The sequence below is a fragment of the Xyrauchen texanus genome, chromosome 37 (assembly GCF_025860055.1).
Source record: "Xyrauchen texanus isolate HMW12.3.18 chromosome 37, RBS_HiC_50CHRs, whole genome shotgun sequence".
NCBI classification, from domain to species: domain Eukaryota; kingdom Metazoa; phylum Chordata; class Actinopteri; order Cypriniformes; family Catostomidae; genus Xyrauchen; species Xyrauchen texanus.
This window is the reverse complement of record NC_068312.1, coordinates 33994781-34014546: the sequence shown is the minus strand read 5'-3', so window position 1 is coordinate 34014546 and position 19766 is coordinate 33994781. Positions and strand designations below refer to the sequence as shown.

General features: G+C 39.0%; 1 protein-coding gene across 1 annotated transcript in view; it reads right to left on the bottom strand.

Moving 5' to 3' along the window:
- Positions 1-14668, bottom strand: part of LOC127631087 (plexin A3-like) — a 195497-nt gene extending 180829 nt beyond the window's left edge. Inside the window, exons 1-2 of the mRNA XM_052109062.1 lie at positions 14514-14668; positions 1539-2827 (exon numbers count right to left, since the gene is read on the bottom strand). Coding sequence (XP_051965022.1) covers positions 1539-2726 — 1188 coding nt within the window. The 5' untranslated portion in view covers positions 2727-2827; positions 14514-14668. The remainder of the gene's footprint in view (positions 1-1538; positions 2828-14513) is intronic.
- Positions 14669-19766: the final 5098 nt, after the last annotated feature.

Genomic DNA, 19766 nt, shown 5'->3' with positions numbered 1-19766 from the left:
AATCATATATGGATTACATTTCATGTACAAAACAGCTAGAGAGTGCAGAAATATTTTTCTAAAATCTTCATTTGTGTTTAGCAGAATTAAAAAAGTCATACAAATCTGGGATGACATGAGGGAAGTAAATTCGAGAATACAAATTATTGGGTGAACTATTTCTTTAATTAGCCCATGAGTTTTGTGACATTTAGAAATTATAAAACAAACCTTTAGAGTCTTTCTTTTCCGCTTAATCAGACCAAAAATACTTATGACTTAGCTTGCACAGAGGGCTATATACAAATTTCTTTCAAATAAAATGCTTTTTAAAATGAGAATGCCACCTCCTTGTAATACCAACTGCCATTGACTAGAAATGGCAAGTATCAAATCATGGTTCATGGTGGTGATGTAAAAAAAGGCTATTGGCTACAAAAAAAAAAAAAAAGGATGCACCCTTCAATATGCCCTGCCCAAACTTCCTGTTTTAAATATGTCAACATGGGGAAAAAATGCTCAGAGTCCTTAAAACATAATGCTTGGACATAGATGATGTCAAAAACCTCTTTAAAATGTATATGCAATGTGTAAAAGCAGCCTTTGGGTAGCTTAAAGTCAAATAAATAAAATAACATCATTTTTTTGTGGTATTCTTCATTGCATACTAAATTAGATGAGACAAATATTAAAGATTCATAAATAAAGCATCAAGTGTATTCCGAGGCAAACCATGTGTGGTACACTTGACTGGTTTAAAATGTCAGAGGCGTATTGATTTTGATGTCTAGCCATTACCTTCTTCATCTCTCTCATAATAAGCGATAGCTTCCCACCCTGTCTGGTCTGAATAGATTTTTCATCAGATACATTACATCAGATTAAGATGTGTAATCATGTGAGACAGTTTACCCTACACAGGCATTCCTGAAAAGTCTGCAGTCTTTCAGGACCAACAACAAAAAGAAAAAACAGACCACAATACAATTATCCAAGCACAGAACAGTATAACATTGTTTCTGAAACAAAGTGTCGCTGAACCACGCTTAATGTGATATAGCCAACATTCTTTTTGCTCCTGGAACAACATTCCAATCAACCAATCAGATTTTAGGCTAAAGTTCAGGGTTATTTAGGGGTAGGGGACTTCAAGAACAATCTTGTCAACCTTTCATTTCCCTCTGATTTCAGGGGTTGGTAACAGTTAGGTTCCCTGTTCAAATAAAAAGAGCTTAAAACAGCTTATTGCTGGTTTTAGCAGGTTTAATTTAATCTAGCTGATCATGTGACAAGTGCCCAAACTCCATCTAAAACCAGAGAACAGAGTCAGACTGGAAGACAAGCTAAAACCATCTTAGGTTGGCTTAAGCTGTTTTTTCAAGAAAGGTTGATAGGAGTGTTGTTCCAGCTCCAATCCTAACCCTAAAATCTGCTTGGTTGACAGGAATTCCAGGACCAACAAGGATATTGATCCAAGAAAATATCCTACTTGGCCAAATCAGTCTTAAAAATATTCAGTAATGAAAAGTAACTGAAACTTAATTAGAATTTCAACTCACTGTGTTAATACAAGGCAGCTCCTTGTTGAGCAACCATGGTAGCGACAGCTTTCCTTCACCGCGGTAACATGACTTGATCCTCTCTCGCATGGCCAGGTTGATCTGGTGCAATGTGAAGAGGCACAGTACCGTTTCTCTAGGTGGATTAGCCCTATTCTTCTGACCTTGGGAGAAGACCACAAAAAGCACATCCTCATCCTCAGACAGGCCTAGAGCCTGAGCCAGTATCTTCCCCGGACGGTGCTTGTATGCGGCTTGAACAAGCCGGTATTCCACACCATCCTTGGTGCACCCAAGAGGAAACTCAACGTAGGAGTAGAACTCTGTGTCATTGGAGCACATGCGGACAATCTTTGAGGTGAAGAACTTCTCCCCAGTTGCGTCCACTTGGGTGAGCTGGGTATCGAGTTGTAAAGTAAGGAAATAAATGTAGGTGCGGCTGGAGAACCCATAAACGTAGTAGATGTCAAATGCTGGATATTGAGACAAGGTGTCAGAAGGTATCTTGATTTGTGAGGACACAAACTCATCTTGGTAGACAAGGCTAAACATATTCACACTCTCCTCATCGGTCACCAATTTACGGCTGGACAGGGTAGGAAAATACTCAGATTTGCCATCAATGGCTGCGCCAATGAAGAGGCGACTACCACCTTTCTTTTTCTTCTTCAAGTCTCCATCGTCATCGCCCACCACGACTCCAGCCATCCCATCTGGCTCTTTGGCACCCGAGAGATAGTGTTCTTTGCGGTGATGTGGTTCACCAAGCTTGAAGAGATCTTCTAGCCGCAGGAATTGGCACACGCCCTGCCAGATGCTTCCGCAGGCCACCAGACGATTGCCAGTGTAATCAACTAGCAGTAATTTGTTGACGTTGTCCGTGGATTCCAGTTTCTGTGCGCAGGCTCGTACGCTAGGGGGCGGGTAGCATTTGGCGTTGTCATCCACGGGACCCGTCTGATGTGAACGCAGTTCAGTCAGATTGGCGGAGAGCTTGTAGACTTGGTTTATCGCCCCAACAAAAACCTCACCAGTCTTGCGGTGCACAGTGAGGTGCGTGAGGCTTGTGTCTTTAACTCTGAATGTTCCATTGACTTCAGGGTTTTCTGTAGGAGTCATTGGAAATGCCCAAGTGTTTGTCCCAGTCAACGCACAGACAAAAGATACCAGCAGCCATAAGAACCCCATGATTCCAAACCTTTTATTTGTAGGGGAGTGGGATGAGACGGGGCTCTTCCCTCAAGTGTATTCCAGGCTTTTTCGTCTTTTGCCGTCTTAGTGGTTCATGTCTGTAATGGAAGAGAGAAAATGGGGAAAATGTGAGTTTGAAAATGGATTATGCAGGGAAAGCAATTTATCTCTAAAAGTTTAATTGCATTAGGGTCAATGACATGACTCATTTATTTTTTATTTATTTTTTTGGTCTGGATCTATTAAGTTTCCAAAAAATAAATAAAAAATGCAATTCACACAAAACAACTCCTTGAATACACATCAGCTGTGATGAACATGCTTTACATTTCTTAGGTCAAAATATTATACTTTTCTGGGGGATAAAGTTACAAATGTTGTATAACCATTCAGAGTAATTAAAAGAAATCTCATTAAAATCTGAAGAAATATTGGAAAAAGTAGGTAATATTTTTTGCATTGTATGGACCTACAGAGCTGAAATATTCTTCTAAAAATCTTCATTTGTGTTCTACAGATCAAATAAAGTCATACAAACATGGATAGCATGAGGATGAGCAAATAATGAGAATTAAAAATTTTGGGTGAACTATTCCTTTAAGAAATACAGAGAACTACTTTCAATCCAATGTTCATAATTTAAAAACCTTTGCCCTTTTTGGTCTCCATTTGGAGGCATTAGACTTAGAGTGCCTGTGAGACAGTGCTTGATAGCTGGGTGCGGGGATTTTGGGGTTATGTATTGATTGAGTAGCTTTTGTTGTTGGCAAGCCTTGTCAATCCAACTCCTTTCACTCTATGCTAATAAACCTTTATGTTCATTGCAAGCACTAATCCCGAGCGCATTTGTTAATTAGGAAGCAGTCCTAAACTAGACAACAACATTCAAGCGCACAGATTACCAGGCCAAGCAGCAAGACAGAAAGAACACAAATGAGGCAAGAGGTTTAGCACCATTTTACTCTTTGTAAAGTGGTTCATAGATCAAACACATTGGTCATTTGTTCAATCACTGGTTTACCCCCACTGGGCAGAACAGCAGGAATAAAAGAGGACTTTATGGCTTCTGTTGCCTCTCTCTGTTGGTCTATCTTTCTCTCGCTATCCCTCTCAATAAGGTCAGGAAAGGTGACGCCAAGCACACACAAAGCATGTTGCTTCACTTTGACCACAGTTCAGCAGTTTGGGGTTTCAGATACAGGTTTTCTGCAACTGGCAGCACCTTCCGTGCTTTTCTTAAACTTGTATCTGAGAAACATGTGCTTAAGCCACTGCCAAGCCATTGTAATATTGGTTCAAACTTGTTCAATGGGGCTGTGCTGATACAATCATATTTTGATATACAGTGATTGTTTTCCCTTACATTACTGCACTGACACAAAGGCCACGTCCAAACTTTTATGTTTCCATTTGCCTCTCGTCCACAGTAAGCATTTTCCTCCACCGAAATCAGAGACTTTCAAAAACTTTCTCCATAAGCGCATACTTTGAAAAACAATAACATTAGAACATTTTAAATAGAGGTTTCAAACTTAAATGGATTAGTGTGGATGGGCCTTAAAGGGGTAGTTCACCCAAAAATAACAATTCTCTCATCATTTAATCACCCTCACGCCATCCATTATGTGTATGACTTTCCGTCTTGTGCTGAACACATTAAAGAGCATCTCAGCTCTGTTGGTCCATTCCATGCAAGTGAATGTTGACCAGAACTCTGAAGGTTTAAAAAGCATATAAAGGCAGCATAAAAAGTAATTTATACAACTCCTTTGGTTACATCAATATGTTCAGAAGTGATATGATAGGTGTGGGTGAGAAACAGATCAATATTTCATATTTAGTTTTTCTATAAATCTCCACCTTAGATGATATGCACAAAGAATGCAAATCGCCAAAAAAACTAAATAATGTGAAAGTGAAAGTAGAGATTTATTGTAAAAAAATGACTTATATATTTCAGTTTTTTTACACACACCTATTATATAGCTTCTAAAGATATGGATTTAACCACTGGAGATGCATGGATTACTTGTATGATGCCTTTATGTGCTTGTTGGACATTCTGATTTCTGGTCACCATTCACTTACATTGTATGGACAAAAAGAGCTGAGAAAAATCTTCATCTGTGTTCAGCAGGAGAAAGAAAGTCATACCCTCATGCTATCCCAAATGTGTAAGTAAATGATGAGAGAATTAAAATTTTTGGGTGAACTGTCCCTTTAAGGGGACAAAAATTAAAATTCTGTCATTTTCGATCTATTTGAATTTTTTTCTTTTTCTTTTGTGGATTGCAAAAGGACATGTTAGGCAGAATGACCTGAATCACCATTCACCTTCACTGTATGGAAAAAAGATGCACTAAAAGTGATTGGTGACTAAGGCTAACATTATGTTTAACCTATTTTGTGTTCTACAAAAAAAAGTCAAAGGGTTTTTAAAAGACATAAGGGTGAGTAAATTATGACTATCCCTTTAAGATTCTTAAAGTAATGAAGAAGCACGCTGTTCAAAAGCACAAATTCTCAGTGCAGTCATAATGGCCTAAGCGCCATTCTGGACAAAGAACAAAACAGACCCCACGCACACATTTATGGCACAGTTTTAATCAGAATCCAACTGTGACATCGTAGTGACATTTCAAATGATCAAATTGTGTATTGAATTGTAAAGTAGTAAAGTAGAAATGTGTTTAAGCTAGTTTCTGATTAAAGTTCGAAGAGATGCAATCATATATTCTCAGGTATGTAGGACTAAATGAATAGAGAAAAACCAAGAACCAAGAGTATTGCCAATTAAACCACTCATTAATGCAACTGCAATCTGTGCAGTAAAACAAGTAAGATGTCAATTACACAGCTGCTATCTAATAACCATACCACTGGAAGCTCCAGTCATTTCAAATTGCAAAAGAATGTTAGAAAAATCATTGCAGCCCATAGGTTTTTAAAATCGGAAATCCTTGCTCATTGTATTATAATGATGTATTGGAATACATTCCCTGATGTGCTGGAGAAGCTACTGAACAGCAATCAGAGTAATTTCATTAGCACAGTGGAAGCACATCCTGGTGCCAGTGAAAAAGCGAATGCCTAAGCAGAATGCTTTGACCTGGGAAAAAAGAAATCGTCAGTCACATAATAATTTGGGTTATCTGCAAAGATCTAAACTTTCCTGTAGGTCATAATTACAAATGAGACGCAAAAATATTCAGCAAGCTTATCGCTGTTTTCATCATGCTAAACACTTAATGGGTGGTTTGTATGCAGAACTTTGCAAACAAAGAAATAATATTAAAAGCTAAATTAGTTTTACAGATTTTGCCATGAAAACAAAGAGCAGATAAAACAAAAACGTTGTACAAGTTGTCAACAAATGCAATAACATCAATCAACAAATCAAAGCGTGTATCTGATGGAGCAGATAGCAAATGTGTGACATTCTCCGACCCAAAACTAATATTTGAGAATGTGACAGACGGTTTGGCGCTCTGCAATTTTTCAAGCGTGTCAATATTTTTGACAAATGCCCCAATGTGACCTTTCAGCCTGGCCCGAACTGTAATTCTGAGACGAGCACAGAATTGTAAAACTACATATATAAGTTTTTACTGCACCCAGGTGAAACAGATTTATCTATTAGCCACATTTCCTACATGTCAACCTGCACCCAGTTCATTCACTGACCGTCTGGTGCATATTGCACACAAAACTGGACAGCACTTTTTTGATCAAGTAAACTGTAATCTTGATTGTTTGGCTTTATGCAGCAACTGAAAATAAGGGCAAACATTTTTTTATCGTTTTGCTTCGGAAAAAAGATGTGTTTGCAAGGTACCGAGTTGACACAGTAAGCACTTCTGAGGATGAATTAATCTATACATTCGCCAAAGTTCACCAAGTGAATAACAGTACATTTTTAAAAAGCATTCAGTTTTGTTGGAGGCATATTTGATTATATTTGAGAAATAGTCTGCATTCCAAAATAATATTAAATGGTTCCTGTAAAACAGTTAAAGGGTGGGCAAGGAGGAGGCGAGAACCGGCTTGACGATATAAATCATAGTTTAATGGAAAACTTAAAAGACAACACAAACACACATGACGGACATGTCCGCTAACGATCTCTCTCTCCCGCACGGCCCTCTGCAGTCAGCCTTTAAACCTCACGGAGGCATAATTAGCCTAATACGGGACCGGGTGTGTAGGATCACGACCCGGCCCCGCCCTCCGCCCTGCCACAGTTCCTTACACGTATCGTAGCAGATCCGAGGTGAAATGTCACTAAAAGAGAGTTACATTTTCTCCCAAACAGTGAGGTTAAGATTAATGTTATATCAAGTTTTAAAGCAACAAAACCTACCTCCCTACCCTGACCTTAAACCTAAACAATAGTGTCAGAAAAAGCAAACGTGACATGAAAAATGCGCTTGAGCAAGCTTGTAAATGTAGTTGGTTATATAATATAAACGATAAAAGTGTTTTGGAAAACAGATGAACAGAGGGTAAAGTTAGTGTTTATTAACTGATAATCTGCCCTTTTATTTGTGATTTGTGTGAAAGGAAATAAACGTTGTTGTTGCACCTCTAGTTTTCGTTTCAGCGGGAATCTGCTACAATACAAACAACAAGCCACGGAAAACTATTTTGCTAAATTGTTGGTAAATTAATGTGATTCTGAGACCAGGTGTGTTCTGTACATTGGCCTGCAAAGACAGCTATGTCATTATATAAATGTTTACGAAAGTCTGCATTTTCAAGTCTATTATTATGGTATAAAAACAATACAAACATACAACCAAAAAGAAGTGTGATTGAAGGATATTGAACCAAACTTCCTGCACTTCCTGTGGACCAGACCTTTTGTTGTTTAGTCAAATGGTTTCTATGTTTTCCTAGTGCTAATTTTAGCTCAGTGCCCCTCTGTTCATCACTGTTGAAATAGCACATCAATCAGTCTGGTCAGTTTCTGGAAAAAATAATGGATGATTTCAGATTGAGCCCTTGAGTCCAACAGCACTTTAAAAACACAGCGAAACTGGGGAGCGAGGAACAGAATGGAGCAGTCTGGTGAAAAACGAGAGTTGGTGGTTAGCGGTTCTGGAGAGAGAGACAGCTGGCCTCAGAAACAATCATACACCTGACCCGCTAATGTCAGGGTGAATCAAATACCATGAGAGAGAGAGAGAGAGAGAGCGTGAGATAAAGAGGCGATAACTAGTCCATCTAATCAAGGACTCACAAAGCAGTATCCTCTTCTCCCTCAATTCAGAAATAAGGGACAACAGCTCTTGATTAGAACCAAGAAAGATCTATCCACACTGAGATAGATTAAGCCAACAGCAAATCACACAAATATAAAAAAAAAAGAAGACTGAATGCCTATAAACTTAATAATGTTGCTCCCTCATCCAATTAAAAAAATTAAAAGTTGAATTTCAAATATTTGTCGAAGTTAAGGAAAACAAAATGCACATTCGAGAGCTAAAATTGTGTATTGAAATTTTGGATTTGTGCCAAGCCCTGATGATGACTTCAGATCGATCGCATTCTTGCGCTAAAAAGGCTAGACACAGCGCAACAAATACAGTTTTAAATACATGCTTTTTACATTTATTTTTTAGAAATGGCATCTAAAAAAACAGTGCTCCTGTATGAGATGCTGAATAAACAAAAAACTAAACGAAAAGGACTTTCAACTAGTGCGCGTTTACATAAAATAAACAAATGGATGGTTGCAAAAGAGTTCGGTGTGAACAGCACCTTACAGTTGGTGGAGGTACTTGGCCGTTGCGTCTGGCTCTCTTAATAAGCGTTTCTCAGATCAAGCGTTGAGTTTTTTTAAACGCCCTGTCAGGAAAGGAGTTCAACTTGAAATATATGTCTCGAGATTCTTGCGTTCGTTTCCAGTCTGTTGTGCTCCATCTGCTTGAACAGCCCCTCAACTGGGCTCATAATCTGAGCCGCTTCACCAACATGTTCAGCCGAATACCACTGCTATCTGTGAATATTGCTACACTACATACACTGTAATGAATAAAAACAATGTGGTATTTCGCTGTTATCATGAAACTTGAGTCTTGAGTAGTAGGAATCAGTGAAAGTGTAACACCATGTGAACTGTCTATTAAAGCATTTCTCCCCACAGAAATGGAACAAATGCTTTCATGCCTAAGTGAACTGTTAAAACATTCCTCCCATGCCTCCTGTTTTCTACAAAAATACTGTTTTAAATGGAAAAAAGGGAAAAGTAAAATAAAATCCAACCCATTTGATATGACTGACAGAGATCTATACTTTGTCTGTTGGCAAGAGTCTGTCATGACAATCTGCTATTCCGTACTCAATTGACCACAATTCTTCTGAATCAACAACCATTTTTGTTTCACATTTTAACATTTGTATGTATTTGGCAGGTGACGTTACCCAAAGTAATTTAAAGTGAATTCAATGCATACATTTTATCAGTCCACTCATCAGCTTTTAGGCACTGTAGACCAGCTTGGCAAGGCTGGGAGACAAGTTACATAATCTTAAACCAGCTAAGACCAGAAAAACAGCTTTGGCTGGTTCAGAAAAAAACTGAAAATGGCTCAAGGGCTAGAAAGTGCAGATTTGTGGGATTTTTACCAACATGTCAATTAGCATGGGATATATATTTCCAGGGGTTATTTTTACAGGCCGTTTTACAGTTGGTAAAACACGCTGTGATTTATTACCGGCCCGGAAATCCACAGTCCATAAAAAGTCCGGGAAAAATATTACTGACATGACCAGTTCGCAAGGGATTACAATTACTGAGAAGCTCTGGTAATTATTACATTACCCAACATCCCCATATAAAACTAATCCCGTCCGAATAGGGCTTGACCAAAACGTCAGGAGTGGTGGGGCCCCAGTCCACACGTTTGACAACAGGGAGTTGGTACAAAATGTTCATCTCAACAAGAGAAGATTAGAATTTTTCTTCATAAGGATACAATGTTAAGAAAAGCTATGCCTGACGACAATGCCAAGGGGAATCGAATATGCGTGTTTAGACGCAGGTCAGATGTCCAGATATCGGATTGAGTGACCACATTTGCAAGTGGCTCATATCGGACGCAAAAAATCAGATCTTGTGTGGATTCTTCCATTTACAGGCGTGCAACATTATCAGATCTGGAATTTTTTGTAACCGTGTGAACAGCCCTTGATTTAATTCCGGATCAAATCAAGAAATTGATTGGGTATATTTCAGTTAAAATGTCCATTTTGCTTACATATGAAAGAAATTCTCAAATCTCAGATAATGCTTTTAATTATACAGGGGACCTAGGCTACTAATAGGGCTGCAACTAATGTTTATTTTGATAATCGACTAATCTAACGATTATTAGAATGATTATTCGACTATTCAGCGATTACTGCAACGATTAATCATTAGCTCTTAACCGACTACTCAGCTTGTGCCCCAACTTAAAAAAAATTATTTATTGTGTTTACTAACAATAAAGAGAAAAACATCATTTGAAAATACCTCTAAATGCCATTCACTAAATTAAAGGGAAACTTTTTATTGTTTAATTCAGTAAAAAATTCACTGCAAAAAAAAACTTTGTTATCAAGTGTTTTTGTCTTGTTTTCCGTTTAAAATTGTCAAAAAATCCTAAAAACAAGATGCATTTACTTGAAAAGCATCATAAAAGATATTTAGACTTGCCTTAAGTGAATGTTTCTTAAATATAATTGTATTTTGTATAGAAGTGTATTTTTTCACTTGGTTATAAATAATATACAAAATATACTTATATTCAAGATCTATTCTGTAAAAGCACATCTAAATATCTTATATTTCATATCACAGGTCAATGCATCTTTTTTAAAGGATTTTTGATATTTTAAAATATTAGCATTTTTAATATTATATTCAACATTCTCAGATCATTCTCAATTTTGTATTCTGCAATACAGCTGGTAAAGAAAATGTACATTGATTTAAATGAGTTTTAGATTTTATTTTTGGAAAACATCCCAAAACAAAAACAAATCAAAAACGTATTTTGTTGCAGTGTATAATGGGGCAAAGAGTACCGTCTCTCACCTTTCTGTTCACTTCAATCCATCTTTAACTCTCTCTTATTAGTAAAGCTGCATATTGCCAATTTTCTTCACTATAAGAAATGCACAGTGACACATATATTATGATTCATAAGTCACGAGCCATCACGTTATAATCTAGCTGCATTAAGCGTGTATGCTCGAGGGATGAGCGTCCCTGTGACAGAGTGTGCATCAGCCAGGTGCAGTTTCAATATCTCCCCCTTATATCGGGACACTATGCACAATTCATAGAAATAACTACATACTCTGAAACTGGAATTTCCCTGTGCAATACCAGTTTCGGAGTATGTAGTTATTTACATGACCTGCTTCCTTATTATTTGAACTTTAATAACGCTATAATGCATTAAATATAACTGATATTAAAGATGTAGTGTTTCCTTTAAAGGCACTCGACACGCAAGTTTTTCTTCGTGGAGCGGCAGCTCCAGTTCCGCTTATTTGACAATGAGAGAGCTTCTGCCTTTGCTTTGTTCCCTCATACTTTGGGATCTACATCACCTGAAGCTGTTTGTAAAGTTTGCAGTGCATCCGGACTGTGAGCTGTTTTCTACATCTCCTCAATCAGGCGCAAGCTGCAGAGCTGTTCTCACACGTCATTAGAGTTTAATGTGATCTCATGTTGAGTTAAATGAGATCAAACGACTATTCGATAACAAACATTTTTGTGCACATTTTTTTTTATAGTTGACATTGTCGATAACGTTGACCAATCGTTTCAGCACTAGCTACTAACATCACAAAAATATTAATTAATTAAATCACACACACACATACATAATGTTACATGTTTATATGCATATATTGCACTATTTACAATTTTTACACTTTCCATTGATTTGTTGAATGAGTGCTAAAATGGTTTGGTCTCTTTAATAGCAGCAGTTTAGCAAGCAATTTAAGAATCGATACTAAGATTGTTCAAATGAAGATAGTGATTCACCTGAGAACCCATATTTTTACCCAACCCTTCTGGACAATATATCCCAAAACTTTTAATGTGAAAAATTTAATTCTTGGTGTATAAAATTGACTCAGTATCGTGATGTAAAATATTGAGATGCTCTAAATTATAGACGTTTTCCTCACCTCTACAAAGGTGATGTTGGAATCTGTCAATAAAAAGCCCACATTGGTAGACAACTAATTCATATTCCAATATAGGAAGGCAGGGAGATGGAGAGGGAGAGAGAGGGAGGGAGAGAGAGAGATGAGTTTGAAAACAGACAGTAGCTATTGTTTAGTGTTTAGCATGAGCAGTGATTCCACATGGCAGTTGTACTCATTGCTTACTCACAGGATGAGAGCACAGCGCTGGTGTTTTATTCTACACTACAAACTCACTCAAGGATACAGCACTGCTTGGCCAAAGAATGCAGGATAATAACCTTCAGCATTTGCAATCCCTTTGACAAGCAAATCACAGCTCAGATTTACAGTTCAGGTGCTCAGCCGGTGGTGATCAAACAGACAACTAAATAGCATGTGCTCTGATGAAAGGTGTACGTGTGTGTGTGTTGATATAGAGATCACTGCAAATACAAGGTCAGTGGAACTGTGCTTCTATTGATGAGAACAGGTTATTCATAAACCATTGCTGATCTAATCAAACAACTTCATCTAATAAAGCAGCCATTCTTAAAGGGATAGTTCATAGAACAATTTTAATTCTGTCATCATTTACTCCCCCTTATGTTGTTCCAAACCCAGTATGACTATATTTCTTCTATTAAACACAAAATGAGATATTAGTAAGAATGTTAGCCTTAGTCACCATTCACTTTTACTGAATGGAAAAAATATGCAATGGAAGTGAATAGTGAGTGAGACTAACATTCTGCATAAAATCACCTATTGTGTTCTACAGAAGAAAAAGGAAGCATTAATGACACATAAAAGTTATTTTTCTGTGATCTATCCCTTTAAAGAAAACAGATACGGAGCAGTCTTGTTTTGAATTCAGAGGATGTTCCTTTAATGCTGGGGGTAAAACGCATCAAATGTGCCTTATAATTCAACTACACATGTACGTGAGCAGAAAAATCAGGTAACTGATGATACATCTGGGTTCACATCCACACAAAACACACCATAACGCAAACAGTAACCTCCCAGTTTAAAAGTAGCATTCTGCTTTTATCTCAGTGGCAAATTTGTTGGTTAATGCACTGACTGGATTTATTTATGGAGGTATTCCCAGCCTAAATCAATCCATTTTGGTCCGGTACACTGAAGATTTCTGTACTAAAGAAAATGTAATTACACATAGGCGCCAATGGAGCAAAACACACTAAATGTATGCCGTTTCTATTATTGTGTGTCTCCAATATATAGGATTATCAAATGAAATACAAAGTGATGTATAATATACAGTATATTACAGACATAATATGTATATCTATATACACATATACATACATGTGTGTTTGTGTGTGTGTGTGTGTGTGTGTGTGTATATATATATATATATATATATATATATATATATATATATATATATATATATATATATATATATATAAAATATAACACACAAGATAGATAATTAAATGATCTATAAACTTTTATACATGTATTTTATATAGATATATATTTTTTTATTTACATGGTAAAATAGTGATCAAAACATTGGCGTTTGTTATTTATGACCCATTTGTTTTCGCCTAAGTGTAAAAAACAGCGTGTTGCCAGTTTGTTGACGCTTCCCCCCTCCATCGCATCTAACAGCGGAGCTCACACCAATCTCAGCCCGGGTGGGAGCATCCCTCACTCGGCTAACGCATGCAGCCACAGCTCCTCTTCTCTCCACACCCAAACAAGGATCAAAAACACAAACTGGCACCAAAGGCTTTGAACGATCAGATATGGGTTCAAACTCATCAGCTGTATCGTTTATGATGAATCTCAGGGCGTAAATCACTCATGCAACACAAATACAGCTACAGGGAATACATTAAATCAATGCGAAAACGTGCATTAGGCAATATGTTTGATTTTAGTTTAGACTTTAATGTTTGGGAGCAGCAACATTTGGGTCATTTGCCCTGATGACATGTGACAGGGTTTGTTACAGATGTGACAGAAAAACAGCTCATATTTAGCTAGTGCATAATTTCACCTCTCTATATATTTCAATCACTGATGTCACTACGGAATGAAACGTCTTTTTATAAAAAAAAAAAAAAAAAAAACAAAGCCCCTTTTATGGTCTATAGTGGTCCAAACCAACTTTTCATCTGAAATGATAATATGCATGTGTTAGATCCATGCACAACCACCAACAGTCGAGACTGTAATAATCATCTATCTATTGTGTAGCAGCCTATTGAGCACTAAAAACGGCGATGCTTTGGCGTTTTTAATGCGTTTCCAATGCATACAACAAATGCATTGATATTTTACCTAATTTTAGCTAAACACGGGTTGTAATACCTCCTTTGTTCTTGCTGGCTTCATTGACCACATCCAATAGGATTTTCCACCAAGCGTTAACAGATAACTTCCATTCTCTCCTATTCAACTAAACGATTTCATTACGTTTCCTCTCTAAAATACGCATGTATTCTATCTCCAGCTCATGCATCTCTGATTTCATCGCATGCGTTTTACTCGCGAGCATCAACATGAATCATCGCGCGACTGTTTGTGTATCACTCATCCAGCAATGTATCGCCGCGCTCCTACCTGTGTTCAAAGTGCAACAGTTACATCCACAGTTGGCATTAGAAGAGCCGCACGGTGTTCATCGCATGCAAATTCGGAGATATCTTGTTATTTTCTTGTGCAAAACACCCGAACGGATCACTGAAATGCGCTCACCGCGTCGATGGCATGGTACTCTCCAATCCGTACCTCAAGAAAGCGTCGCGCTCACTTTACAAGCGTGGAGTTGGGAGCTATCGCTTTAAAATGGAGCGTACCACTCGGATGGTAGGGGTGCTCAAAGATGATTCTGTAACAAATAAGAATTCTAAGAACTTATACTATCATATTCAGGCATTGAATACATGTTATTTGATTATAATTAAAAACATAAAATATTTATCAGAACTTTTTAAGGATTTAGTAAATCTTGTAAGTGAATTGTTGTCAATCACTCCTATCACCATGATTGGCATCGTCCCGCCCTTCATTTAGGATTCTCTACCAACCCCAGATGTTGAGCACAAGTGAAGGCAGACTGTAAAGACAGACTGATATATCTGGATTACAACAATTCGTGTTATGATGCTGGGAGATCTGAAATTGGTTGCATCATATTGTTGATCACTGCAATCTAATCATGACATTTACAGTAAACAAAAGTGTCCAACTGCTAGATGCAAAATGATTTTTGGATAAGCATGGAATTGCATGATGCACTCATGCAATCTGTAGCAGCATCAGTAATGTAAGAGGCAAGTCCATTGAAAAGAAAAATCACAAATGACCGAGATCTCTTTAAAATATTGCAGAGTTTTCATTTTGGCTAAACTATCCCGTTAAAGGTAAAGTTCACCCAAAATGAAAATTCTCTCATCATTTACTCACATGACTCCAAATGACTTTGTTTTTTCTGCTAAACACAAACAAAGATTTTTAGAAGAATATCTCAGCTCTGTTGGTCCTTTCAATGCAAGTGAATGGGTACCAACATTTTGAAGCTCCAAAAGCACATAAAGCAGCATAAAAGTTTTCCATACAACTCCAGTGGTTATATCCATGTCTTCAGAAGTGATATGATAAGAGAAACAGATACATATTTAAGTCCTTTTTTACTATTAATCTTCACTTTCGCATCCTTCTTCTTTTGTTTTTGGTGATTCACTTCTTCGTGCATATCACCATCTACTGGGCAGGGTAGGAGAATATTTAGTAAAAAAGGATTTAAACATTGATCTGTTTCTCTCCCATGTCTATCATATCACTTCTGAGAATATAGATTTAATCACTGAATTCAAAGTCTTATGAATTACTTTTATGCTGTCTTTATGTGCATTTTGAAGATCACATTTTGGTACCCATTCACTTGCATTGTATGGACCTACAGAGCAAAAATTTTCTTATAAAAATCTTTGTGTTCTATAGAAAAAAGAAAGTCATACACATCTGGGATGGTGTGAGGGTGGAAAACAATCCCCCCCCCAGGCAGTCTTTGTGCTTGCCACATTCTGCCCAGCCCTGTACTCTTTCTCTGTAATTGTGAGCATCTGTAATTGAAGCCAGTCGACCCCGGCAGCCTCTATTCATCAGTTCTTCAACCACATAAGGTTTTTGGAGGATGATACCACTTGGTGCCACTGTGCACATAGCCCAAAAAGACGGGGTGGAAACGAAAATGGAGAAGTACAAGAGTGGAAACTAGAGAAAAAATGAGAGATAAAAAAGAGTGTGTTTTTTTTTTTGTTGTTGAAATTATAAACCTAATCAGAGCAAAATGTCTGTCAGTTCCCAAAAAGTAACATCCTGGTTGCTGGTTGGTTCGGATAGGGTCATGAACAGCATCGAAAAAACAGTGCTTAATGCAAATATAAAAACGCAGTTACCCATAATCGTGCATAGTTCAAATACCAAAATAGGCTTATCATCTTTCAAAAGGGAGGAGAAAACACATCCCATCTTCTGTTGGTTGTGTGTGCAATCAAACTCTGACTTTTGTGCAAATTCACCTTAGAAGTTTAGTACATCCACTCATTCTCCAAAACCATGAACAAACCTACACAAGGTAACAGAAAATACACAGATTATATTAATAATACAGGTTCACTTACAATGAAATAGACATGGTTTGTGCCTATCACATTGGGTTTTGTGCCGTGAATTATTGGCTACTGAGAGCACGAAAGTGTTGAATTCAAGAGACATTTAGAAATCAAACACTCAAACTTTAAAGAATATAAATGGAAATTCCGCTGTTGTTTAAGCATTTACAAAATTGTCCTATTTGGTTTATTTCATGTTAATATTTTTTGCATATTTTTGGGCCTATGCAGGTCATGGTTTTAATTAAGAAATTTCAGTGTTAGATTTTAAGGACATTTTTGTTCACTATTTTATAAGAAACAATTCTGGTATGGTGTTGGGTCACCGCTTGATGTAAATCTGGATCCTGAAGCAAAACTGTCCATAAAGATGACACTGCATGAGTGCGTTGCTTTTCTGTAGCAGACATTTTTTTGTTTTCTTTTGTTATTAACAATTTTATTGATTCCAAAGATAAAACATACAACACAAACCACACAAACATGCACTACTGTGGTCACTAACAACTAGGTCATTAAAATAAAAGAAATACAAAAACATTAAAAAACAAGATAAAAAAAAAGAAAAAAAGTCCAGTAGAACCGATGCAAAATCTTACATTTCATCTCTGGATGCAGACTTGATGCTTTTTTGTATCCTAGCCCACACTCCGTCCTCCAATACCAGGTTCAAATCCTTCTCCCATAATCTCTTGAGAGAAGACGAAGCTCCATCCCCCAGACTCTGAATTAATAGGGAGTAATACTGTAACGTTTGGTGTCCTAGGAGTCAAGAGACACAGGAGTAGGAACTTTATTCACAAAGCTGGAGTAGAGCAAACACTGGAGTAGAGCAAACACTGGAGTGACATCAAACATAACAATACATGACTACAGACATAACAATCCAAACGTAACAATCTAAGGACTGACAACAGCCAAGCAAAACTAAAGGGTATATATACACTTGGGACTAAATGAGGGAATGACACACAGTGACTTCTGGTAAATGTAGTGAGGGAGAGAACTTCAAAATAAGAGTCCTTGAACGTGGAGCAGACAGACTATGACATTACCCCCCCTCTTTTAATGGGCGACTCCTGGCGCCCAAAGACAGATGACGGTAGGGAAACGCAGAAGAAAGATCCCAGGAGGATGATCGGGGCCAGGGGGGCGGCTTCAGGGCTGGGAATGGATCAGGAGGCATGGGAGGCGGCCACAGGATAGGGACTGGTTCAGGAGGCCTGGGAGGCGACCGCAGGACAGGGTCTGGAGAGAGAAGGTCAGGACTGGTTCTGGAGGTCTGGGAGGCGGCCGCAGGGCAAGTACTGTTCTGGAGGCCTGGGAGGCGGCCACAGGGCAGGGACTGGCTCAGGTGGCCTGTGTAAGGCGGATGGAACCACAGGAGGAGGAGTCTCTGGGGGCGGAGCCACTGGCAGAATAGACTCTGGGAGCGGAGCCGATGGAGGCGGAGCCATGGAAGACTCTGGGGGCGGAGCCAAGGGAGGCGGAGCCGTGGAAGGCTCTGGGCTTAGAGCCTTGGAGAGCACTGGCAGAAACTGAAGAGAAGGTGCCCTCTTCCTTCTCTTTTGGCCAGCAGGGAGCGTGGTTACGTGGACGATCGAGGCTACAGGTGCTGGCTCGCTGACCATGGCAGGCATGGGCTCTGGCTCGCTGACCGTGGCAGCTACTGCTGATGCGGCAGTGAATCGACCACTGGAAACCTCCAGTGAGGACCCGCCGGAGGCATCCGCTCCTTCAGCGCACTATTCAGACCAGCTCTGAAGAAATAGACCAGAGAGTGGTCCTCATAGTGCACCAAATTAGCAAGATGGAGAAACTCACGCACGTGATCCTCGACTGGACGATCTCCTTGTTCGAGGAGGAGGATTCTCACAGCTGGTATATCCATAGTATTGGTCAGTCCTTCTGTACCGTTTGGTGTCCTAGGAGTCAAGAGACGCAGGAGTAGGAACTTTATTCACAAAGCTGGAGTAAAGCAAACACTGGAGTAGAGCAAACACTGGAGTAGAGCAAACACTGGAGTAGAGCAAACACTGGAGTAGAGCAAACACTGGAGTAGAGCAAACACTGGAGTAGAGCAAACACTGGAGTAGAGCAAACACTGGAGTACAGCAAACACTGGAGTACAGCAAACACTGGAGTACAGCAAACACTGGAGTACAGCAAACACTGGAGTACAGCAAACACTGAAGTACAGCAAACACTGAAGTACAGCAAACACTGGAGTGACATCAAACATAACAATACATGACTACAAACATAACAATCCAAACGTAACAATCCAAGGACTGACAACAGCTAAGCAAAACTAAAGAGTATATATATACTTGGGAAACGAGGAAATGACACACAGGTGGGGATAATGATGGAGTGATTAGGGCTGGTGCCACAGCTGTAAATACCTGAAGAACTGGGATCAAGGAATTTTTAAATGTTGAAACAAATTATCAAAAGATCTCAGTACTCCACTCTCATAAAGTTAATCAAGTGTAGTAACCTCCCTCACAAACCACTTTGACCAGCAGAAAGGGGACTTATTAATATGTAATTTAGGGTTCAGCCCTATGTTTGAGGGAACATTTAAATAAATGTCCGAATTACTCTGGACACTTTTGTCCAAACCACGTTCAAATGCAAGATAACAGGGTGTGACTTAACTTCTCTGGTTAGTTAAATCCTGTGTCCTGGGCCATCCTTCTGCTTGTGAAGTTTCACACTGGTTCCGAAACCCGGTTCAAATTACACCCCATGGAGTCCTCCCAGTTGGCTGAGATCCTCTAGTCCATCGCCGGCCTACATCAGAGCCACAAACAATCCCTGCTTGAGCTGCGCCAAGACCAGGATCACAGGTTTTTGAGATCCTGCAAGCTCAAGCAGAGGAATGACATGCAATCCGGAGCCTTCTCGGCCAGGAAAGAGCCCCGGCCGCGACCCCGGACAACCGCAGCCCCCTGTCCCCACCAACGCTCCTGAAGATGGGGGAGGAAGATGACGTAGGGGCTTTTCTAGACCTGTTTGAGTGGACTGCTGAGATCTGGACCTGGCCGCGTGACCAGTCAGCGGCCAGGCTCCTTCCGCTCTTGTCCGGGGAAGCCCAGCTTGCTGCCCAACAACTGCCGGCAGCTAAACTCCTGGCCTATGTCGACCTGAAAAAGGTCATCCTGCAGCGGGTGGGTCGAAGTCCGGAGCAGTG